Source organism: Anolis sagrei, chromosome 5 (assembly GCF_037176765.1).
Source record: "Anolis sagrei isolate rAnoSag1 chromosome 5, rAnoSag1.mat, whole genome shotgun sequence".
Taxonomy (NCBI): domain Eukaryota; kingdom Metazoa; phylum Chordata; class Lepidosauria; order Squamata; family Dactyloidae; genus Anolis; species Anolis sagrei.
In genome coordinates this window covers 133,520,027-133,545,993 of record NC_090025.1, presented here as the reverse complement: position 1 = coordinate 133,545,993, position 25,967 = coordinate 133,520,027, and the positions used below count along the sequence as shown (strand labels likewise).

General features: G+C 39.3%; 1 protein-coding gene across 1 annotated transcript in view; it reads left to right on the top strand.

Annotated features, from left to right (window-relative positions):
- The window catches only part of ZNF277 (zinc finger protein 277), a 49,088-nt gene that overhangs the window by 11,491 nt on the left and 11,630 nt on the right, over positions 1 to 25,967 (top strand). The window contains exons 2-7 of the mRNA XM_060779539.2: positions 7,754 to 7,955; positions 12,294 to 12,382; positions 15,966 to 16,048; positions 18,189 to 18,280; positions 18,865 to 18,975; positions 21,700 to 21,832. Coding sequence (XP_060635522.2) covers positions 7,754 to 7,955; positions 12,294 to 12,382; positions 15,966 to 16,048; positions 18,189 to 18,280; positions 18,865 to 18,975; positions 21,700 to 21,832 — 710 coding nt within the window. The remainder of the gene's footprint in view (positions 1 to 7,753; positions 7,956 to 12,293; positions 12,383 to 15,965; positions 16,049 to 18,188; positions 18,281 to 18,864; positions 18,976 to 21,699; positions 21,833 to 25,967) is intronic.

Sequence of the window (25,967 nt, the reverse complement as noted above, 5' to 3'; positions counted from 1 at the left end):
AGAATATAAAGTATTAACTTCACTTTTATATCACTAAGGGGGTTTGAAGAAATCTTTTGTTATTTTTAAAAATAAAAGTAGATAACGAACTATACATATACATACATAAACGTAAAGGTAAACATTTCCCCTGACACTAAGTCTAGTTGTGCCTGACTCTGGGAGATGGTGCTCATCTCCATTTCTAATCCAAACAGCCGACATTGTCCATAGACATCTTCAAGGTCATGTAGCCAGCATGACTGGATGGAGTTCCGTTACTTTCCTGCCAGAGCGGTACCTATTGATCTACTCACATTTGCATGTTTTGAAACTGCTAGATTGGCAGAAGCTGGGGCTAACTGGGAGCTCACCTCACTCCCCAGATTCGAACTGCCAAACTTTCAGTCAGCAAGTTCAGCAGCTCAAAGGTTTAACCTGCTGTACCACCAGGGGGATCATATATTGTGTGTGTGTGTGTGTGTGTGTGTACACATGTTTTCAGCAGTAGTTGGTCTCAGTAGTAGGATTGTGCTGTTGGCTTACTGAGCATAGATATGTTTGTCTTCCATGTTTGGTACCATGGTTTTGTGATAAGAAAGGAAGAAATGTGAGATGCTAATAACTTTGGGAACTTGCAGAACTAAAACAAGAGAATACTTCAAAAGTTATAAGGAGTACTTGTTCCAGAGTTGGCAATTTCCCAGGGAAAAAATAATTTTGACTATGATAAATGACAGGGGAGGTAAAAACTTGAAACTGCATATATTTCTTGAGCTCATGGCTAAGCTATATCTTCATCAGTGTCCAAATAAATAAATGTGGGATGATTTTTGATTCTGTCAACTTAAAATTCAAGAAATAACACTGGCCTCTTTGTGGAAGAAACATAAGTATTTTGTTACAGAGGAAGTGGAAATCATGCAAGTCCAAGGAAATTTAGCTGGCGTAACTAGCAACAACATCTGGAGGGTTACGTGCGTTATGGAGTGGTTCTTGTCATTTTGTACTAGATGGATCTACCTGCTTTCCTCATTTTGGAACATTCTGAGAAAGACCAAATGAGTGTGATAGAATTATTATGATGCTGTGTTTGACAGATTCTTTCAAACATACTTCATCACCCAACTTTTTTCCCCATGTCAGGAATAACTTAAGAAACTGCAAGTTGTTTCTAGTGTGAGGCGATTGGCCGTCTGCAAGGATGTTGCCCAGGGGACGCCTAGATGTTTTGATGTTTTACCATTCTTGTGGGAGGCTTCTCTCATCACAACTCATAGTTTACTACTTTTATAATACAAAGCCGTCCTGAGTCCCTCTGCGGAGGTTGAGATAGGACAGGATATAAAAGCCCCAAATAAATAAATAATAAATAAAACAGACATATTTTTGAGCTGGGTATTGTACATTCATTTTAACATTTGCCAATAATATTGCAAAATACATTACAGTCTTAATTATGTTGTCTTTTTACATTATATATTTGCTGAGATAAGTTTTGTGAAAGACTTGTATATGACAAAAGAGCATATAGTAGGAATGTATCGAGCTGACTTCAATTTCCCTCCATACCCATTCTTATTATTTGACATTCATACGTTCGTGTCAATATTTTAGGGGCCAATATTTTAATTCTATTATAATGTATTTAATACTGTTGTTGACTTGTTTGATGTTAATTGTTCTACTGTGGTTGTTTCCTTGTCAGCATCTAATGACTGCCAGTTGTAAGCCACCCCGAGTCGCCCCTTGGGGGTTAAGAACGATGGGATACAAATTCTCTTAATAAGTAAATAAATAAGCATTTCTCAATCTTCTGAAACTATTGCATTGGAAAAAGCAACCTTAATGTAATTGTATTGTTGAAGGCTTTCATGGCTGGAATCACTGGGTTGTTGTAGGTTTTTCAGGCTATATGGCCATGTTCTAGAAGCATTCTCTCCTGACGTTTCTCCTGTATCTATGGCAAGCATCCTCAGAGACCTCACAACCTCTGAGGATGCTTGCCATAGATGCAGGCGAAATGTCAGGAGAGAATGCTTCTAGAACATGGCCATATAGCCTGAAAAACCTACAACAACCCACTTAATGTAATTTATTATTTGCAATCCATGAAACGAAATATGCCTAATAACAGGAGATACTAATGATAAGACTTCTTTAAAAACACATACACACACACCAAGATGTGCTTTTCTTTAACTGGGATAGGGCACAGAAACAATTATTTCCACTAAATAAAAGCCAGCATTACAGTGTTCCTGTAACATTCTATATGCCATGACTTGCAAAGCATTATAAATCAATTTGTGTTGCTTTTAAAGAGCATTGGAATAGTTTCAGCAAAAGTCACATATGCACGATCGTTCCATTTTCAAGGACTTTGCATGTACTAATGTACCCACTTTAGTTTATTCAAAAGAGCAAATTACTGTATTGTTTTTTCCCCCAAAAGGACCTGTGTAGTGACAGGGACTCACCAGGAGGCTAAGGGAAAATATCTTGTTTTAAGCCTGTCCCAATTTGGGCTGTTTCCTTCCAACTGTTAAGATTTTTGTTCATCTGCTTGCTATTTCTTCCATTCCCTTATATTCCAACGCCTCCACTCTGGTACCCATAGCAACACTTGCTAATGCTAATGAAACTGCAGTATCTCAAGCCCCTTTACCGAACAATGCTGTTAAATGTAGCTGTTAAACACAGTTGCATTTCTTTATGCCTGAGGTTCCCGCTTGGAGCAAATTCTTAAGATGCTATGATCTGGTAACTTGCCACTGTATTTCACCCTCCCCGATTATGCCTTGATGCCATGAAGTCTTGCATTGATGGCTGCAAAAACTCAAGAAGATGGATTATATTGCTCTTGTAAAATGTACACAGTTTAGCTGCAGGATAAAGTCCTCTTTTGAAGTATTAAATTTGCCTTTGGTCAATGCTTAAGAATACTGAGGCTGATTGATCTCTGGGATGGGCAGTCTCAGAACACATGGGTGATTTGGCTAATGCGGCATTAATAGCATATTAATGAGCAAAATAATAGGTCAATGGCTCCTGTGAGCTTGAACAGAATAATTTAGTATCTTGGGAGAATCTAACGTATTTTACGGAGTGTTTGCAGGTTTGATTCTTGTAATTATGAAATCTGAAAGCAGAAAAAGCTATTGCTTCCCTTACTCTAACTCTGTTGTTGACTTCGACGTAAAAGTCTTCTTCGTACCTAGGACATCTATGGTCATGACATCATATGGAAAAAGTAATGTAGTAATAATGCAGCATGCTCCCCCTTCCCAGAAGCCAAACAAATCTAACACATTCACAGCCATGAATAGATGAACCATTTGGCCAAGTTATTAGGCCAATGGATGAATGAGAGGACATCAGGATCAAAAATCCTTCCTTTCTGCACACCTGGTATAGAATCATAGAGTTGGAATAGACCTTACGGGCCATCCAGTCCAACCCCCTGCCAAGAAGCAGGAATAATGATCTCAATCCTATTCATAGTTCCAACTAGATTAAAAACCACTGGACAAATTATTGAATGGTCAGCAAACATGTCAAGCCCATTGATTCACTGGATAGTTCTTTTACTCAGTAGGATAGTTCCTTTACTCAGTAGGATTCAAGACAATGCTGGGTGTCTGCTTGTGTCAAATGTAGTTAGTTAGTTAGGCGATCCCTCGTTGTCCGAGTATGATGACTTTCCAAGTATAGTGTCTTGGCGGTGGATATGTAGTGACTGTAGATCCCTAATCTTGACCCACATGTTCCTCCACAGTGAGGACATCAGTTTCCAGGTGGAAGGCGGTCCTAGTCAGGGTTGGCTTGATGTGCCTTCCTCTTGACACATTTCTCCCTTTCGCCCTCCATTTGTGCTTCTTCGAATTCCACAGCACTGTTGGTCACAGATGACCTCCAAGGGCCAGGACTTCCCCGTTCTTGGTGTCTATGCCACAGTTTTAAAGGTTAGCTTTAAGCCCATCTTTAAATCTCTTTTCCTGTCCACCAACATTCCGTTTTCCATTCTTGAGTAACTGCTTTGGGAGACAATGATCGGGCATTTGGACAACATGGCCAGTCCAGCGGAGTTGATGCCGTAGAAGCATCGCTTCAATGCTGGTGGTCTTTGCTTCTTCCAGCATGCTGACATTTGTTCGCTTGTCCTCCCAAGAGATTTGCAAGATTTGTTGGAGGCAACTCTGATGGAATTGTTCCAGGAGTTGAGTGTGCCATCTGTAGACACTCCACATTTTACATGCATATAACAGGTTTGGAAGAACAATAGCTTTATGAACAAGCACCATAGTATCCCTACAGATGTCCCAAACCTCAAACACTCTCTACTTCATTTAGAAGAATGTTGCACTCACAGAGCTTAGGTGGTGTTGTATTTCAGTGTCAATGTTGACTTTTGTGGACAGGTGGCTGCCAAAGTAGCAGAAATAGTCAACATTTTCTAACGTAACACTATTAAGCTGTATTTCTGGCATTGGAGAGAGATTGGCTGGTGACTGCTGGAAGAGCACTTTGGTTCTTTCATTGGATAGTCCCTTTACTCAGTAGTATTCAAGACAATGCTGGGTGTCTGCTTTTGTGAAATGTAGGTCTAAAACTCATAGTATTTCCCACCTGGAAGGCAAGAAGTGAACATAATGCACCTTGTACTGTATACATATTGATATCAGTACATCAGCAGTAGTCATTATTTCTGGTCTTGAAAGTTGGGTGCAATATATGCTGAACAGCTAGGAGTTATATATGTGTGCATGTATGACACTGGGAAACGTTGGACAAGTCACACTCTCAGCCTCATGAAAAGACAAAGGAAAACCCCTTCTGAATAAATCTTGCCAAGAAAACTCCACAATTGGTTCATTTTAAGGTTGCCATAAATGCCACTGTTTGAAGTGGCATTTAAAATTTCCCCCCAAATGTATGAACAGTGATAGAAAGGGCCAGAGATGTTCACCTGTGATTTCTAATAATTTTTCCTAAATGGTCACTATGCCGCAAATGATATCTGTCTTGTGTATGGAAGGGCTAACTTTGAATTTTTATACAAAAGTAGAACAAATATTGTCTTTTCTGTTTTATCTTTTGTGGGATTTGTGAGTCTGGTAAGTAATATTCTAGACTTCAAGGCAGTTTCATTGTTTAATAGCAATCCCAATTCAACATGGTAGCTAAAAGTGTTCCCATTGGTGTTTCAGATGCCGGTATCTTTTGAAGGAGCAATGACAGAAATTACAAGATACAATCCCTTGGAAGGTGTTAGTAATATGTTTACTGGATGCCATGTTTTCCCCCTTTCAAATATAGTTTAGGTTGTCTTCATTTGCATATAATTTGCATCTAATATACAGTACCCTAAGGAACGTAATCACAAAATCAAGGCTCCAGAACTTCTCCATTTATTTCTGGTTTAGTTGTTCTGTGCCATACGTATTATATACACATGCTACTTGGGGATTTTTATTTTGTTAGAAAAAAAATCTGTCTCACACTGTTCTGATATGTTTTCTTGGCTGTACTGGTTTGTTGTTGTTGTTGTTGTTGCTGCTGCTGCAGCTACATTGCTTCTTGTTTGGGAATTGTAGTCAAGTTCTTCAACTAATCTCCTCATATTAGCAAGCTGTATTAATGAGATAATAAACCAGGCTTGTTGCTAATGAATTGATTCATTCAACTGCTGAATTTAATTAGAAAGACACTTAACATTCCAGCAGATGTTCTTATTTTGTTTCGGTACACTTGTATTTCCACACAATGAGCTGACAAACACATCAACATCCATATTCATATGCCATACTTTTGAAGTCATTTTGTTTCATAAATCATATGATACTGACAGCTCCTGAAGTCACAGACAATGAAGAAAGGAAGATCTTACTCCAGGGAAAACTGAATGCTTCTTACCTCCTGTTTACACATACAAATAACACTGGCTATAGACCAAATCAATGGAAACTTGGGATACCATTTCCGCTTTTTAAAAAAAGGGGGGAAATAGTAGGAATTTAAAAAATCAGCCTCTTTTCTTAATATGTCAGTGTCAGGTATAGATACTGTATATACTTAAGTATAAACCAACCTGAATATAAGTCGAGGCACCTAATTTTACCACTATACATTTAAAATAATGTATACATATAGATACAGATATACAGATAAATGGAAATCTCTAGATATCTATATCTATATGTATACAGGATTTGCAAAGACCTGCAAACATATGAGGAAAATTCATATATAAAATTAATGTAGATAGATAGATACAGATATGTAGGTACATAGGGGTTGCAAAGATTTGCAAAGTGAAATGTCTATATGTCTGTAGGCAAGATTAACAAATATTTCAGGGGAAAATGCTTTTATAAGATTAATAGATATTCTTGGCTTGCAGAGGCTTCTCCCCTCCTCCCTTCCCTTTTCAAAGCATTCCAACCTGGGAGGAGAAGCAGAGCAGAAGCAGAAAAGAAAACACACTGTTTAGGGAGGGGAAGATGAGCGAGAAATCTAACATATATTGCAAGCAATGGACTTCAGGCTCTGCTGCCCAGCTTGACCCCATTATAAGCCAGGGAGGCTTTTTCAGCAAATAAAAAAATCTGTCCCAGTTGGTATCAAAATATTAATCAACTGGATGCCTTCGTTGATTTAAAATACTGCATTTGATACTATAAGTAGAAATTTAATATGGGCCAAATCGGATAAAGCATACATTGACTAAAAGTGTCTTTCTTTTTTTACCAAAGCACTATATGTGGATGCTTGATTAAGAGTCAGAACTGGGGTAAACCACACATTAACTTATAATACTCCCATTGATATGGGGGCCAGCCAGGACTATATCTTTGTTCCAGTTCTTTTTGACTTTCATTTTAATTATTTGGTTTCTATAGTTCAGGAATGTCATATGCCAAAGATATTTGGTACCAAAGTGATTACCCTTTTATATATGAGATGATGTAATAATCTGCTGCACAGCTTGGTAGGTTTCTAAGGCAATTTAGTTCATTCTATAGGGGGAATGATGTGGAAATTAACTATAAGAAATTTAAGGTCTTAATTTTTGGAAAGAATATAGCCCTTACAGATGGTTCCTCGGGGCCAATTGAAGAGGTGAATTTCCTTACATACTTGAGTCACTCTTCTCATCTACAGGTTTCCTGGTCACTGCAGATTAAAAGAACTAATCTAAAAGCCGTAGCCTGTTCTCAGTCTCTGAACTGTCGTTCGAATTATATCTATCTGGGATCCCTTTTATAAGTATTCAGAGGTCTGTTCAACTTGACATATGGCTGAGAAATTGAAGTGGTTTCTGATCCCACAAATTCAGAAAAGGCCCCAAACTACTTTTTGTGTAATATTTTAAGAGTGCTTCCGGTTTGTTCAGCCTATTTGTGCACATCTGAAGTTGGACATTTGACAGCATTACTGACAAGTATGTTTTCTTTTGATAGTAGGAACTATATAGTGATACCTTGATACCTGCTGGATTTGGTTCCACCCCCCACCCCCCCTGTGGGTATCAAAATTTGTGTATGCTATAGTCCTATTATATAAAGTGGTGTAGTAAAATGGCATCTCTTATATAAAATGGCATAATCAAACTTTGTCTTTTTGGAATTCTCATAACATATTTTCAAGCCATGGATGGTTGGATCTGGGAATGCAGAATCCATGGATATAGTACTATCTCAGCCTTTTTTTCCCTGAAATTTGATAGCATCCATACTTGCCTTATTGTTATATGTATATTTGTCTCCTTCAGGGCATAAAGACTGCATTTTGGAGCCACTCTCTCTGCCAGAAAACCCAGGTGGCATTTCTGCTGTAGAAGAATCTCCATCTGTGACTTGTATATTCTGTGAAGAATGTTCTCCAGTTTCAGAACAAAACCAGCTTCTGAAGCACATGATTATAGAGCATAAGCTTGTCATAGCAGACATCAAGCTCGTTGCTGATTTCAGGAGGTATGTTATTATTCTGCTTGCTTTAAATTAGATAACACAACCTAGCTCAAAAGTGGCCATTTTTCTGGCACCAAGGACAGTGTTTTTGCTGATATGTCTATTGGAAACCACCAGTGGTTCTCAACTTGTGGGTCCGCAGGTGTTTTGGCCTGCAACTCTCAGAAATCCCAGCCAACTTACCAGCTCTTAGGATTTCTGGGACTTTAAGGCCAAAACATCTGGGGACCCATGGGTTGAGAACCACTACACCTGGAAGTGGAAGGCTTTTTATGTTGTTTTATTGATGAGGAACATTGGGAGACGGACAAGGAAAAGGACAAGAAAAGTTAATCAAAGTGAATATATAATGTGTTTCCCAATCTGTGGGTCTCCAGATATTACTGGCAGAGATTGTCCAATAGTACCTGGGAACCCAAAATCAGAAACACTTGGAAGCAGGCTATGTTCAGAATTATAGTCATGAGGAAATTATGTGGACACAAAAGAAAGGTTTGCTATGTGTTCTGGCAGCAACTATGAGAGCAGAACTCAGACACGGCAGATACAACATTTGCATTTTCTGCAGGAATGAACATATTTCAAACAAGAGAGAGAGGAATAAATAATTATACAAAAGGATGGTAGTATTGGCCATGAAACTGAATTTTGTAGAAACTACAGTCAGGCATTAAAGACCCAAATTACAGGCAGATCTTTAAAATGAAATCGTTTATTCCTTAAATGACTGTTGCATGAGCAACCAGCATAGATGGTGTTGCATGAATGGCTATGATAGAAAAATAATTTGGAATATCCACCACAGATTTTGGCATATTTGCCCATTTTGTGTCTGGAATTGTGCTGTTGTTGTAATTGTCTTCTCCTGCTTCTGCTAATAAACCTGTTGAAGAAATATTATAAAATGTGTACATCTTGCCCCTTGGGTTGAGTCACACTTGCATGATGGCAGACATCGACATATTGAAATGTACTACTAAAAAGAAGGTTATGTGATACCCCCCTTCTTCAAGAATACCATTTTGGTTGCCTTTCTGAGTTTTCCATGATACACTCAGGTCTTGACAACTCACTGCTGAACTTCCCACTCTTAACAATTCCTACATATTATAGTCATCAAGTGATAGCCATAGATGTGTGAACTTGTTCTTCTAGAAATATTTTGTACGCCCTGCCAACGAAAGGTTCAGAACAAGTTGATGGAAACTAATGCATCCTGTGCCAAATAAACCAATTTCTCTGTTCTAGAGCCATGTGCAATTTCATAAGGTGCTCTCATAGACGAGCCTAATTCAAAGCATGAAACACTGTTGCTTAGCAATTCCAGATACTATAGCATGTGTTCCAGTCTGCCCATATGTTCTGTTTGTCAGTGTTTTTCAAGCCTGGTATTTGTAAAGTTTTTTTTCTCTCTTCCTGGTTCAATATTTCTTGCTTCTGATAGCAGAAATCAAGCTCTTCCCTGAACATATCGTGTACCATACATCAGTGTCAGATTTGATATTCACAAAAATAAGTCTGCAATTCTTTTTCCACTGAGAGCTAGATTTTTGTGTCATTTCCGGGCTTTATGGCTATGTTTCTCAGCATTTTCTCCTGACGTTTCACCTGTGGCTGGCATCTTCAGAGAATCTTACCAATCAAAAGGCTGGCAGTTTGAAACCCGGTCAGGGTGAGCACTTAACCTTCAGCCCAGCTCACTGATGGTGGTAAAGCAAGTGGAGTACATATACCTATGGATTGTCTAGGGTGAGAAAAAGGCCTTTGTTCCCTTGGCACCTAACCTTCAGCCCAGCTTACTGTCCACCTAAGCAGTCCAAAAACAACTGTGAGGAGAGAAATTAGGCACCACTTAAGCTGGGAGGTATTTTACAGCACCATAAAAAGGAAATACCAGAAAAATGCTGGCGATCAAAGAGAGGAGGAAGTCTGTGATCAAGGGATCTTCATCATAGAGGGTGAAGCGATAGCATCCCCTGTGGCTGGAATCGAGCACAACCTCCAGGACGCTGAAGCTAGGGAAAATGCTGACATAATACCTCTACCTGTTATCTGTCCTGTCTGTTTAACGGCATTGAATGTTTGCCATGTATGTGTTCTGTGATCCATTCTGAGTCCCCTTCATGGTGAGAAGAGTGAAATATAAATGCTGTAAATAAATAAATAAATTCTTTTCTTTTGATTCCTCACGCATATGGTTGACTGCAGGGACTTCAGTTTTCAGTCTATCAAATACATTCATTTCTGCAGCTATCTTCCATATCAATCCACCATTCAAGCTTTCATTACTCTATTCCTTTTCTTACCAAATAGAAGTTCTGGTATACCCAGATCCAGAAATTGGCCTCTTTGATAGAAATGCCATATGGTAGTCATGGTTCTGTGCCATAGGACTGTCTCACACTGAATGGCTTTTTTGGGACAACACACTTTACTGTCAGTTTGATCATTAAACACCTAAGTAGTCTCAGAATTCACACAATATGCATTTTAAAAGCATGCAAAAAACATTCATTTATGTTTCAGCAAGTATGAAGTTTTAAAACAAAATAATAAGAAGGAAAGAATCTAGGGGAACGAAAACCCTTACTTTAAAAATGTTGGCTCATTTAGTAGCATCAATTTGGCATGTTTAAAAGCAAATACTGGTTGTTTTGTCTTGTCTTTTTGTTCCCCCCCCCCCTTTTTTTATATATAAGGTGGACAATTGGTTTGTAATGGATTTCCAATTTGTAACTACTTTGTGCTGGCGAGTGTCTCGTTTTATGCCAGAAACAGCCTTAGACACAAGTGAAAGCAAATAAAAAAGGGCTTTACTTCAGCCAAAATAAAGATAATACATGGTCTTCCAGTAAACATAAAACAGAAGTCTTCACATCAGACAGCAAATTAAAGTCTTTGATGATACCATGCGGTGTTCAAACAAATGTAAATCAGAAGTCTTCAATCAGACAGCAAATAAAGTCTTGGAAAAAACAGGCTTACAAGTTGCAAACAACAAGAGCCTTCAGAGATCAGATGCTGGAACAACGGGAGGGTGCTGGTAACAGGAACTCTCCCGAAAATAGGTCAGTTGCAACCAGCACTGAGCCCCTGACTTTGCTGCTAATTTATAGCCCTGGACTTCCCTTCACAGCTGTCCTAGGGCACTGTCTGATTGCTCAGCATTTTATCTGCTAACCTAGCTGATCTCCTTCTGCCCTCTTTCTCCCTTTCAAGTTCCAGCAATGTAGGGATTTCTGATATTTCTACCACCTCTCCTCATTCTTCTCCCTCACCACTAAACCCCAAATCCCCAAGTGCTGTTTCCACAACCTGTCCTCCTTCCCCCTCACAATCAGAAGAGAAGTCCACAACAGGGAGATTGCTCCAGCTAAATAGAAATGTCATGAAAAAACAGGCTCCGCAAAATATAAAATAATAATAAAACTTTATTTATATTCTGCCCTATCTCCCCAGGGGGACTCAGGGCAGATTCCAACATACAAAAAAGGCAAACATTCAATATCTCAATAAAACAAACAAGTGTCAACGAGTAATCCAAAATAACTCCACATATGAACAAATACCAGAACCTGACATCAATAAATTGAACAAAACATAATCAAACAAAATTATATAATGACATACAACCTAAACAGTAAAGCGTTTGCATTGATTTACAGAAGCCAGCCAAAGCTCACAAAGGTGTGTAGGTTGATTGTGAGGCCAATGATAACACTTGGGCCAACATGGACTAACAGAGCCTGAATACAACAGTTGTTCTCGACCAGAGGTCCAGAAAAGATCTCTCATTAATCCTCCTCTCCATGTTATAGTGATCAAAAATAAGTCTTCAGTTGTTTTGTGAAGGAGAAGAGGGAGGGGGACGTCTTCATTTCTTTAGGGAGGGAGTTCAAGAAGTGAGGAGCGATCACGGAGAAGGCTCTCTCTCTCTCTCGTTCCCACCAGCCATACTTGAGATGGGGGTGGGACCGAGAGCAGGGCCTCCTCCGCTGACTGCAGTGTCCAAGCTGGTTTGTAAGAGGAGATGCGATTGGCTAAATAGCCTGTACCTGAGCCATTTAGGGCTTTCAAGGTAATGGCCAGCACTTTGTTTTTAGCTCAGAAGCAGACTGGCTGCCAGTTGAGCTGCCGCAGCATGGAAGTGGTTCTCTCCTTTCACGGGGCTCCAATTAGTAATCTGGCTGCCAATCTCTGAACCAGTTGAAGACCAGCAGTATTAATGAGTGATAGAAACACTGACATGAGCATTGTATACTAAGAATGTAATGAAATAAGAACTGTTTGGAAAAGTTATGTAACAATTTCTTACAGTGTAGCTTCTTCTCTTCTTTAAAGATATGTGCAGTACTGGAAGAAAAGATTTGCAGAGCAGCCGGTTACAGACTTCTGTCCTGTAATAAGAACAAATTCTGAAGCACCTCTAGGTAGGTATAATTTGCAATTTAACCCATGTAATACAATCTGTAATGCAGGATGTAGGGTGCTGTTAGACCACCCAACTGATGAAATGATTTTGTTTAGATGACATGGCTGGGATGTTTTAACGTGGTTGTATTGCCCAGTTTAATAGTAGTTATTGCTGTCTTTTATTGAGTATTTCACTTAAATTGAGTTGGGCCTTTTTATCTTTTGTAAGTGTTTTATGTTAATTTATATTGTTATTGTTATAAATGTTTACTTATATTTTACTAGCCGTCCCCTGCCACGCGTTGCTGTGGCCAGTCTGTGTATATGTGTTTTGTGTGTGTGTTTGTGTATATGTGTGTGTATATTTCTGTATATATGTATTTATGTGGTTATGCGCATACAGTGTAATGTATTTTTTATTTTTTGCCTTTTTAAATTTTGTCTGCTGTGTTTTTCAGGGTTTTTTGGGGGTTTTTTTTTTTAGTGATGGTCACTCGTTGACCTGATAGGTATATTGTGTCCAAATTTGATGTCAATGCATCCAATAGTTTTTAGGCTATGTTAATCCCGCAAACTAACATTACTTTTTTATTTATATAAATGTGTTTTATGACACTACTATGTGCTGTTCTGTAAGCGTCATTGACTCCTTTCTGGGAGATGGTAGTAGAATGCAAATAAAGTTATTATTAGTGTGGACCTGTGGGACATGTGTCTTTTTTTCAAATGCTGGGTTGCACTTAGCCCTTTCAACATTGCTGTTGGTGAGAGATAAAATGGGCATTGAGGTTCTACAGTATCTGAAAGATTGTGCTTTCCCCACCCTTGACTCAGTTGTCATAGTTTGTAGTCAATTGAAATTTTGATTTACTTTGAATACACCGTTTGCCTGATGCTAAGAGTATTATGTTACATTTTAGATGATAAATTTAATCATAATCTTTACATATGGGCAAAACTATAAAGCTTTTAATTTTTATAGGTTCTAGGTGTTTTATGCCATCATCAGTTGGCAGATACTAATCTGCATCTTTCATCAGCATCTGCAAAGGAAGTTAGAAGTCTAATATCACGTTTTATTATAGACATAGATTATGAACAAGACTGTACGTTTAAAAAGTTTTATGGTTTCTATAAAATATAATGTCTTAATAAATTATCATCACTATCCATAGCCATCTGCATTAATCACTAGTCTTTTCAGTTGTTATGCACAAAAACTTAAAAGTACCCTGTTTTGCTTGGGTTCATACCTGCTACCACACCCTCACTGTATTGCTATTCCCCACCCCAGTAATAATTTAGCTCATACCAGCTTTGCCTGGGATAGAAGCTATTTTACTACCTCTGTGTGTGTGTGTGTGTGTGTGTATGTTTGTCCCTGGTTTTAGCTTCTACCCCTAAGGCTGTTTTCTTCCTTCCAATTCTTTTCCTCCCCCTGCATCACTCTTAGGGTTGTCATATTTTAATCCCCAACATCTAGGCAGTAGTCAAGTGCATTCAGAGCATACCTTCATCTTGGCATTAGATGGAGCCCCCCGATCCATTTAGCCTGAGCCTCCCAAAATTGGGAGGTCAGGTTTTTGGTTTTTGTTTTTGGGCTGAAAGATCTGTTTTCTTTTGCCCCATTATTGGAGGGAAGGACTTTACCCAGAGGCCCGGGCGCTTTGGGCCTTCAGGTTCAGGTTTTGAGCCTACGCACCAGGGCCTTGCAGGACCTGCAGCTGAGCGCCGAGTAAGGAGCGCTCCTTCCTCGGTGCTCAGCTGCAGGCTCTGTGAGGTTCCGGTGTGTAGTCTCAAAGCACCGGGGTGCCTGCAGCTGAGTGCCAAGTAAGGAGTGCTCCTTACTTGGTGTTCAGCTCAGGCCCTGCCAGGCCCCAACGCTTTGGGCCTACAAGTGCAGGTTTTGGACAGTCAATCGGAAAAACAGACTTGGAGCTGCTCCTTCCTGCCTTTCGTTTTGAGTCCATTATCGTTCCAGGAGGGGATTTCCCATTTTGTGACATCCAAATGGATAGAACAAAATGGTAACACAAATCAAACAGATGAGACAAATTTCGGGCTCGTGACTACTAAGGCAGCCTCTTTTGTGAATTATTCATTCATTTCAAATGATCAAACAGTGCCTATGCTCAGCCTCTTACCCATTTGCAAAAATAATCATACTGATCTGATTAGATTTACTGTAAGGATTACAGAGTTTATGGAACAAACGTTCTTTGTGTGCTCAACAGCAGGAACTTGGACCACTGTTGTTTTGGACTGCAACTCAAGAATTCTTTAGCCAGCATACTCGTGTAACACAGTGATTAATAGTTATAAATCTTTTCAAAAGGGGATGTGTCACAGACTTCATGTGTTTGTTCTTCATTCATTGTTTCTTACATAACAATTGAGTAGAATTGTTATGTTTCTTATCTAAAGTCTTACAAATGCTGCCGATAAAGGTCTTACTTGCATTGTACAGTTATCCATTTCATACTATGCATTGGTTAATAAAGTTGATGTGTTCCTGTGCATTATTTCTTTGATAGGAAATTTGGTGTCAGAGGCAGAAATAACATGGGTAGAATAAGTATACGATTCTACACCACAAAAAGAGCAGCATATTTCAGTAACGTTTTATTCAAAACAATATACACAAGTGAAATGAAGCTACTGGGTCATGTAAGCTTTGCATAAGTGAATAAAAACATTTTGAATGATCTACTTAATTTCCTCCCAGAATGTATCCCAGGATTATTTTTATTTCACCAGCTGGCAGTTTTCTGATAATTTTTACTTTTCCATTTGGCATTAACAGAGCCATGTCTACCCTTTGTTGTTGTTTATTCATTCAGTCACTTCCAACTCTTTGTGACTTCATGGACCAGCCCAAGCCAGAACTCCCTGTTGGCCTTGGCCACCTCCAGCTCCTTCAAGTTCAAGCCAGTCACTTCAAGGATAACATCCATTCATCTTGCCCTTGGTTGGCCCCTCTTCTTTTTTTTCTTCCATTTTCCCCAGCATCATTATCTTCTCCAAGCTTTCATGTCTTTTCATTATGTGGCCATTATGTGGTACTTCATCGTTGCCTCTAATATCCTTACTTCAGGTGAGCAGCCGGGCATTTTTTCCTGGAGTATGGACTGGTTTGATCTTCTCGCAGTCCAAGGCACTCTCAGAATTTTCCTCTAACACCACAGTTCAAAAGCGTCTGTCTTTCTTCACTCAGCCTTCCTTATGGTCCAGCTCTCGGATCCATAGATTACTACGGGGAATACCATTGCGTTAACTATACAGATCTTCGTTGCCAGTGTGATGTCTCTGCTCTTCACTATTTTATCGAGATTGGTCATTGCTCTCCTTCCAAGAAGGAAACGTCTTCTGATTTCCTGGCTGCAGTCTACATCTGCAGTAATCTTTGCACCTAGAAATACAAAGTCTGTGTTAACTTGGCTAGTATATTTGTGAACAATCCTCTTAAACATTAAAATGCACTTGTTTTGATTGTCTGAGATTGTCATATAGACCTGAAATATATAAATAAAAGGCAGCTTGTTAGGTGGCTGTACTATATGTGCAAAAGGTTTGAACTTCCATTCTGTAATCTTCTAACAGAGGACCAGGACAATTATTTTCTTTTATGTGATGCCTTGCCTGAAGATAGAGAACTGAGGGAGAAGCTCCAACAGCAGAGACTGGTAAGGTGTGATTTTGCTTCCTAATGATTTCTGAGTTATGATAAAGCTTGACAAAGCTTTATTCTCTCTGAACTACTCATAGATACGTGTATGGATTTCCTTTGGTGTCTTTATCACTTTGGGACTTGCAGTGGAATAGCAAGAGCACCATTCAGGGAAAAATTACGAGGAAACCTATAAACTTTGGTGTCATTTTGCCACAGATACAACCTTGCAATGGCACCTCTGATCCATGAATTGCTCATGATGAAATAGTGCTAGAATTGATGGGCAGTAAGAAAACTCCATGGTGTTTTTTTTTTCCTTTCAGAGTGACCAGTTCCTCACTTTTTGCCTATACTGAGAGCTGGCAAGAATAGCTTGTTATTTAGCAGGTTATCCACCTTCTTTGAAAAGAAATGGAGGCCATCAGAATAAAAAGTTGAAGTAGTTGAATATTAGAATAAGGTTTGTGCAGAATAATAACCGAAACAGGGATATGCTAAAAGTCATGTTAATGAATGTTACTATATTGGTAATGGACTCCAACTCCTAGCTGTTTTAATAATAACCATTGTCAGGTGTAATTTCATTTTTTAGAGTCCCTAATCTGTCAAGTCTAATTTGGAATGTGCAAACTATACCAGCAAATGGAAAGGAATACTTATTTGGCTGAACTACTGAGATTCTACTAAAAGTACAGAGGAAGTCCTACCATTTTGAAGTCTCTTCTGCATTAGAAGGCAGAATATGTGACAGGTGTTTAAAAAAAAGGAGAGCAAAAGCTATGGCCACAACACTGGAGTTTTTTATTTAACTACCTATTTCCTGCCAAAGTGCTTAACAATGTGTGAGAAGGAACAAATTTCAAGCCTCAAAAGAGAAGGTCTTGCTCGGTTTAATGGCCCTGGGACACAAAACAACCGGATCTTTCCCCAGGTGTAGAATATACTATTATTTATGTCCAAAGCAATTTTCAGTCACAAATACTATACAGTTCTCATTTCATTCATTTCCTCGTGGTGACAAGGAAACTAAATATCTTCTCAGCTCCCATTTCCCCACTTCAAGCCCTCTTGTATTACCTTACCGGTAAGTGTAAAATATAAATGATTTCTTGCTTCATTTTCCCTTTTGGAGAGGATACCCCTAGACTCTCTCTTACTCACTTCACTTGCCTGAAGCAATATAGAGCTGCATACTAGAAGCACTCAGCGGTAAAAATGCAGCTTTTATTTAAATTGGAGGAGAAAATCCCCAGAAACAGATATGGAAATATGATCTGTTTTAAAATACTGTAGGAGATCTGTTGGGAATATGGTAAGTGATAAAATGTGTTTTTTTGCTGTAGGCTTTAAACCTATATTTAAATTTATCCCTTTTTTCAGGAAAAAAAGGGTTTGATCTTTTCATTAATCTATTCCTCGAGGAGCCCATAACAGTCATATTGACCTATCAAGGAAAAAATATACTTACAGTTTTACAGACCAAGTCATTATATCTCATCTAGGTTTTTTTAATACTATTTTTATGGCCTCGTTTTGGGGAAAACCCATACTTTTGAGATTATATGAACATTGCTCTAGGTTAGATAATCTTTCAAAACTTTCTGTTTTGGTTATTATTCTTTCTTCTTGCTATGAGAATATTTAAATTAATATCAGTAAATGTAGTAATGCTTCGAAATCACTCACATACCAATTGCTCATTACTTTGAAAAATGGTGGCCATCGCTGCAAACATGTTAAGACAGGGAACTGAAGGAATCTTGGCTCACTCAGGACAATCAGTGTGTGGATTGAATGGTTTCTTTATTGTGTCCCCCGGATGGGTGTTTGTTTGTTTTTTCCCCATGGGTTGTTTCCTTCCTATCAATCCAGAGGAAAAAAAAACCTTGCATGTTATGAGAGAAACAAACCTCTAACATTTTGGCAAAGTAATGAAGCAGCAAACATATCGCACCCATTTTTGGAGTGGATTTTTCTTCTTATTCTCCTTTGCAGTTTAGACTAGCATTCACTGTAAGCCAAGGTTCAAACCTTTCTTTTTAGCTTACTGTATTGTGCATGTATATTGTAGCCAATATAAAATCACTGGAAATAGCTTTCTACAAATTTTGCTGTTTCTTTTTTCCCCTCCCCATCACTATCCTGTTTAATAGAGAGAGATTCTGGAGCAGCAGCAGCAAGAACGATATGATGCAGATTTCCATGGTATATGTATGTTCTGCGACAAAGAATTCACTGGTAACAGGTTGGTACTGAATGACTGTATCTACATAGACTCATAGAATCATAGAGGTGGAAGAGACCTTGTGGGCCATCCATTCCAACCCCTGCCAAGAAGCAGGAAAATCGCATTCAAAGCACCCCTGACAGATGACCATCCAGCCTCTTTTTAAAAACCTCCAAAGAAGGAGCCTCCACCACACTCTAGGGCACAGAGTTCCACTGCTGAACAGCTCTCACAACTCAATACAATAAATGAAATCAAAACATAAAAACAACATAATCAATTACATAAAACATAAACTATAGGAATACAACAAACAATATAAAATTACAATAAAATCAGTCATAACACAGAACAATGAGCAGGCCGCATGTACAGAATCCAGTGAGCGGGCCGCATGTACAGCTACATGATGCTGCATTCCATCCTCCCCTTTCCTCTGTGGTCTCTGTAGTGAAAAGATACACAATTGCAAAAGAGAAAATAAGAAAAAGTTTTTTTTGCAACATTCTGTCATTTTTAGCACTAGCCTTTAACCCAAAGCATGTGTTTCAGGCATCCTTAAAAGTGCCCTGAAGGACTATCTATTTTGAAATGTTTTGCAGGTCAATCCTTCTCAATCACATGGCAAATGATCATGCATTCAATATTGGATTGCCAGACAACATTGTAAACTGTAAGGAATTTTTGGATCTTCTACAGAAGAAACTTGACAGGTACATGAGCATCCTCCATTACTGTCTTTTTAATTAAAAAAAAACCAATTAGATTTATATTGGTTGCAATTACCCCTTACCCTGCCCTCACTGTCCCTGTTTACAGCAATGTCCGGTAGTTAGTCTCCATATAAATATTAAAATCATTCAAAGTGCACAACTTGAGGTGGGAAGATGTCACACCTTGTGTAGGGAGATGATCCATAGTCTAGCACAGGCATGGGCAAACTTTCTAACTTGGAGGCTGCACGCTAGCACTTCCTGCTAAGATGACTGGCTGTGTGGTGAGGGAGGGAGGAAGGAAAGAGGAAAGACAAAAGGGTGGAAGGGAAGGAAGGAAGGACGAAAGGGTGGAAGGGAATGGAGGGAGGGAAGAAAGGAAGAGAGGAAGGAAAGAGAGAAGGAAGGAAAGACAAAAGGGAAAAGGAGAAAGAGGGAGGAAAGAGGGAAGGGAGGAAGGAAGGAAGGAGAAAGAGAAAGGTAAGAGAGAGGGAGGAAAGACAAAAGGGAAGGAAGGATGAAAGGGTGGAAGGGTATGGAGGGAGGGGGGAGGGAAGAAAGAGGGAGGGAAGGAAGGATGAAAGAGTGGAAGGAAGGAGGGAGGGAGGAAGAGGGAGGAAAGGAAAAAATGGAGGGAGAGAAGAAGGAAGAAAAGAGGGAAGGAAGGAAAGATAGGATGGTGAGAGAGAGGAGGGTCTGAGAAAAGAGCCCAAGGGGCTGCCCATGGGTTTGCCCATGCCTGGTCTAGTTAATGAATGGGGACAAGATAGACCAGTTTATTATTTTCCCTCTCTTTGGTGAGCACAGGTTAATTTTTCTGCTAAAGCAACCCACCAGAATCTTATTAAACTACCAGTGAATTGATAGACCTTCCTCTGATGTCCATGGTCTCAATCTATCAGCTCATGTGTTTGTATTTCCTGCATCCAGTTGCACTTAGAAAACGGCTTCTGCTGTCTGGACTCTCCCTTACCTGGGGGAGAACTTGGGATTCTTCCCCAAGTTAGTTAAACCTGGAGTAAAGCTGTGTTCTGCAGCATTGCCCTGGGTTAATTCAGATCAGTCCTGTGCAGGGTGTAGCTGCTGCGGGGCGTATCAATTTCCACACAAACTTAAATGGCCTTAGAAATAGGTTTGAATCTTGGAAGATTTCTAGAGAGTTGCTGCAGAAAGGAAGATGATTTGAAAACATAAATGAAAAGGACTCTAGGGAAGGAGAGCCAAACAATGAGGGAATGAGACAGTGTTGAAGATAGGCCTACTCTAATTATGACTCAGCCCGTGTCTTTTGTTATCTAGCAAAGAGCCTGAAAATAGCTTCAGGTCAGAGGCACAGTCTAAGGCTTCACTGCAAGTACCTGCTGGGTATCTGCAATGCTGGATATAAGCCATATTGTGGTTTTGTGTTGTTATACTAGAATTAGGTGGGTTTAGAAGAACGCATGAGATTTTAGTGAAAACTTTTTTATCCAAGAAGGTTTTTAATGTTTGAGCAGAGAGAGTCCTTATTAGGGCATGCTTTTTATTTATTTGTAACACTATTAAATTATTTTATGCTGGTGATGTGACAATTTTTAATTGTTTTCAAAGTTTTACTGTTCTGGGTTGCTGCGAGTTTTCCGGGCTGTATGGCCTTGTTCCAGAAGCATTGTCTCCTGATGTTTCACCCACATCTATGGCAGGCATCCTCAAAAGTTGTCTAGGCAAGTGGGGTTGAAATATCTGCGGAATGTCCAGGGTGGGAGAGAGAACTTTTGTCTGCTTGAGGCAAGTGTGATATGGGTGAAACTTCAGGGGAGAATGCTTCTGGAACATGGCCATACAGCCTGGAAAACTCACAGCAACCCAGGGATTCTGGCCATGAAAGCTTCAGACAACACATTTTACTGTTCTTAATCATTCTCTTTGGAAACCAATTATCAAATTCTCCCATTTTGGGAGAAAGGTAGCATCCCAATTAAATAACTAAATAAAATATTTTGAGTATAGTAGTAACTTAAAATTTCACTGTGATTCATGCTCAGACAATAAAAACAGAGTGAACACAGGGTGTTCTTCATTTGGCATTCATTTAATGCCAAGCAGGATCATTCTGCCTGAAAGTATCTACAGCGTGTATTACTAAACTTCTTGATGTTCTTCCACAATGTAACAGTCTTATAATAAGCAGCCTTTTTAATAAGACCCCTTACATACCTTATCTGTGTGCTTTTTCAGCATGGAAGGCCATGCCAGTAGCCATAAAGCTCAGTAGTTCTGCCCGTTGAATTTCTAAGAACTTTAATCTCTGAACTAAGACTCTTCTAAATTAAATATATCCTTTCCCCAGGATTTCCCTCCCTCTTCTGAGTGTACTTTGCTTCCTTGGTTCCCTGTGCTGAGCTGTACAACTTAACCATTACAAAAGGATATAATGCAGGAAAAATACTTAAAATAATTAGAGTTATGTAACTAAAATGCCCAATTCCAATAAATCAGCAATCCCCTAATCTCTGTAAAATCGGATAAAAATAATGTTTTTTTGATTTTATACACTTGCATCCAATCTGTCTTTGTATACACCTCAAGTAATTATTTTCCTTCTTTTTATATATATATATATATATATATATATATGTATGTATGTATGTATATATATATTATCATACAATGTTGACATTGCCTCAACCCTTGTCTGGCTGATTAGTATTATTTCCATAGCCATTTGCTTTCTTTCCTCCTTAGTTTGCAGTGCTTATACTGCGAAAAGATATTTCGGGATAAGAACACACTCAAGGATCACATGAGAAAGAAGCAACATCGCAGAATCAATGCCAAAAATAGAGAATATGACAGATTTTATATTATTAATTATCTGGTAAGATATTTATTTGTTTTTAATAAAATAAATGGTGTTTTTTCTACAAGTAGAAATTCCCCTTAAGGTGGTATAAACAAATAGCAGCAGCAACTGCAAAAATGAAATATTGCCTATAAAACTGAACATGTTAACAGTAAAAGATCCTCTGTCGTGAAAATTGTTCATTTAGAGGCAAGCTGTTACTTAATGTACAACAGATTCTGTTAAAAGCAGATTCAGACAACCAGTTCTTAAAGCCCCATTAAAAAACATAGCCTACTAGGAAGTCAAATTTACTTCTTGAAGGAAAAATGTCATAACAAGCTTCTGTGGATCTTGCCACAGAGAAGAATGCCTGGCTGATCATGAAGTCTGGTCAGTGAGCTACAGGTAAACTTGAGCCCAAAGCCCAGGACACTGAAATCTGGGAGAGAGCAAGAAATGCCTCCCAGAGAATGGCAGGAAATGTGAATGCAATGCTGAATAGGCTACCATAGGGTGCAATAACATGGTTGTATTGGATGTTATCTCCTGGGGCTGGGGCATTTTTCCCCCTTTCTCCTTGTTTTAAGGAGAAAAAACATCATACTCAAGATTCAGGGGGACTTCACAGGGAATGTAACCTGCCCAAGACTGGTTGGCCCACCTACATGCCATTCCCTACCCATATCTAAAAGCTGACTTGGGCACCTAATTCATCTTTCCAAGTTTCTAGGATATGCAGCTGAATAGGAGAGGTAGAACTGTGTGCCTACTGTGCATTGAGGTTAAACTGTGTGTCTACTGTGCATTTAGGTTAAACCTCTATGGGCATTTTCCCCAGTAAATATGTGTAGTTATTCGAGATTGGGACACACACACCCCCACCCCTTCCTGGTGGCGCAGCAGGTTAAACTGCTGAGCTTCAGAACTTGCTGACCAAACGGTCCGCAGTTCAAATCCAGGGAACGGGATGAACTCTCGCTGTTATCCCCAGCTTCTGCCAACCTAGCCGTTTGAATGCATGCAAATGTGAGTAGATCAATAGGTACTACTTCAGCAGGAAGGTAACGGTGCTCCATGCAGTCAAGCCGGCCACATGACCTTAGAGGCATCTACAAACAACACTGGCTCTTCAGCTTAGAAACGGATATGAGCACTAACCCCCAGAGTCGGACAAGACTAGAATTAATGTTAATGTTACATTATTGGAGATAGATCGAAAAGGGCAATGCCCATGGTGAAGAACAGAAATTCTCCAGCACCGTTAAACATTGCAAAAGGAGCCGTTTTGGTAGATAAAGGTATTACTATGGTAAATTTAAAAAGACAACTTACTTCCCTTCCTCCCACCTATTAAACAGACAAAGCTATCTTTTGTCTGATCTTCCTCCCCCTTAAGTTTCCATATATTAGTAATGGGTAGTGTGTTGTAAATCGACCTCATTTTCCTTTACCGTTGGCATTTTGGCTAGAACTGATTAGATGCATCGTTCTAAGGACAATTATAGCACCACGGTTTTTCCCATTCCTGCCGTAAGCCTTAATGATGATAATATTAACCTGGCTTCCTGAGACAAACAGGTCTAAGCTGTAACAGTTTCCTAGTTACTGTTACTTTTTTCCCTTCTCTTCCAATGAATATGGTCCATTACTTTGAAATTAGAAAAGTATAACCACAGCTGCAAGTATTCAGTGGCCATGAACCATTCATGAAATATTTCCAAGAAGGCAGAAATGCAATATACTTCATAGAGTTGCTTGGGAGGATTTACAGAGGTGTTCTCTCTATACCAGCTTTCTCAACCTGGAGGTCAGGACCCCTGGGGGGGGGGGTTGCGAGGGGGTGTCTGAAGGGACACCAAAGACGGTCAGAAAACACAGTATTTTCTGTTGGTCATGGGGGTTCTGTGTGGGAAGTTTGACTATAAATCCCAGCAACTACAACTCCCAAATGTCAAGGTCAATTTTCCCCAAACTCCACCAGCGTTCACATTTTGGTATATTGAGTATCCGTGTCTAGTTCTGTCCAGATCCATCACTGTTTGAGTCTACAATGCTTGCTGGATGCAGGTGAATGACAACTCCCAAACTCAAGGTCAATGCCCACCAAACCCTTTCAGTATTTTCTGTTGGTCATGCTGATGGAGTTCAGAATGCTCTTTGACTGTAGGTGAACTATAAATCCCAGCAACTAAAACTTCCAAATGACAAAATCCCCCCCCCCCCACCCAACCCCTGGACATATCGAGTGTTAGTGTCAAATTTGGTCCAGTGAATAAAAATATATCCTGCATATCAAATATTTACATTATGATTCATAACGGTAGAAAAATTACAGTTATGAAGTAGCAACAAATATGATTTTTTGGTTGGGGGTCACCACAACATGAGGAACTGTATTAAGAAGGTTGAGAAACATTGCTCTACGCATTTTCTAGATCCTTCTGTGCAATTTTATGGAATGCCTCCAACTGGAAGTCGTTTGTTTCAGAAGAGTTCACTATTATCTATTATTTCCCATTTCTAAAAGTAACTCCAGGAATGCATTCCCCATAGATATGAAGATCATGCTGTATTGCTTTCCAACAAGATTTGTTTTGGAAATAAATATTGTCAAAACAAATAGCCATTACTGTAATTCTGGTAATCAACTCTCTTAATATTGTAGCTGTTCTAGAATGCAGCTTAATACGATTATTTGTGGCTTATAGCTTAGGAGATCCTGTTCTGAAGCAGTTTTGCGTGTGTGTGTGTGTCATAGTTTCACTGCTCTCTTTGCATTAGCAATCCCTGAAGGCCAATTTGCAAACAGTTAAGATGCCAGGTCACAAAAGCAAGCCTAGAATAAGAGCCCAAACCTCCACATACAAGCCCTCTTTTCATCACCACGTATCTGCCCCAGTTGTAAGCATGGTGGAAAATGTGTCTAGCCTTTGGGTCCCTGCCTCTTTTCCTCTATATAGATACTCCTATGGGACCAGACTGTCTGGCTGAATTGGTCCTGGTAGACTTTTCATTTCTCTGGTGGTGGGCAGATGCAAGCCATTCAGCAGATCTGCTTGCAGTGGAAATAGCTGGCAAAAATCCCAAGATTTTTTTTAAAAGCAGCTGGAAATGGCTAAAATTAAACACACAGCTCAAACACATATGCACACACATCAGTATCCATTGCCTATTTTAAATTTGTGGGTCACTTTGTTGTATTGAGTGTAGAAGAAGAGAGATCTTACCCTCCCTTCTGCGTTATTTTTACCCAGCTGTTGGCTTTGCATTAAAATCTAGCAACTAATTTGCTAGAAGCAGCCATTTCCATAAGAAACGGTGTTATAATCTTGAGGGAGAAAAGAGAAGCTGGAATAGTGTTAACTGCCTTGCATTATCTCACAATCCTGGCAATGTTAATGAATCCAACTGCACTTGGAGAGTGCACCCTAGAGAGTAACATCTCTCTGAATTAATTACAAGACTTTAATTCCCTAATCTGTAATGACATCTTGTTAAAGGCTATTCCTATACTGTATGCCAGGACATCACTTACCTGACATGGTGGAACGGTTCAGGTATAAGATGGATCTCTCTGTTGTTGTTTTAATCTCCATTAATAAAAAATGCTTCAGCAGTTAAAATACCTTATACATTTACCATTTAGTTGTATACTCTTCATTTTCTTCTTTCTCCCCTTTTGCCCTGATGTTTTTTACAGAGATATATTACTCTGATTACAGAGATACATTACCACTGAATGTCGAGCGGCACTAATTGCTATTATAAGCCTTCAGGTTGACTCTGACATATGGAAACTCTTATCATAGGATTTCCTTGGCAGGCTGTATTCAGGAAAGGTTTACCTTACCATATGGAGCCCTCAGTGGCGCAGTGGGTAAACCACTGAGCTGCTGAACTTGCTGACCAAAAGGTCAGTGGTTTGAATCCAAGGAGCAGGATGAGCTCCTGCTGTTAGCCCCTGCTTCTACCAACCTAGCAGTTCAAGAACATGCAAACGTGAGTAGATCAAGAGGTACCGCTCTGGCGGGAAGGTAACAGCGTTCAGAACTGTAGCCAGAAAAAAATAAAGGGGAGGGTTTGAAAAACAAAGAGAAGTAGTTCCATAACACAAAATAATTCAAATAGTATGATTCATTCTATATTTTATATAGACTTAATTAAATCA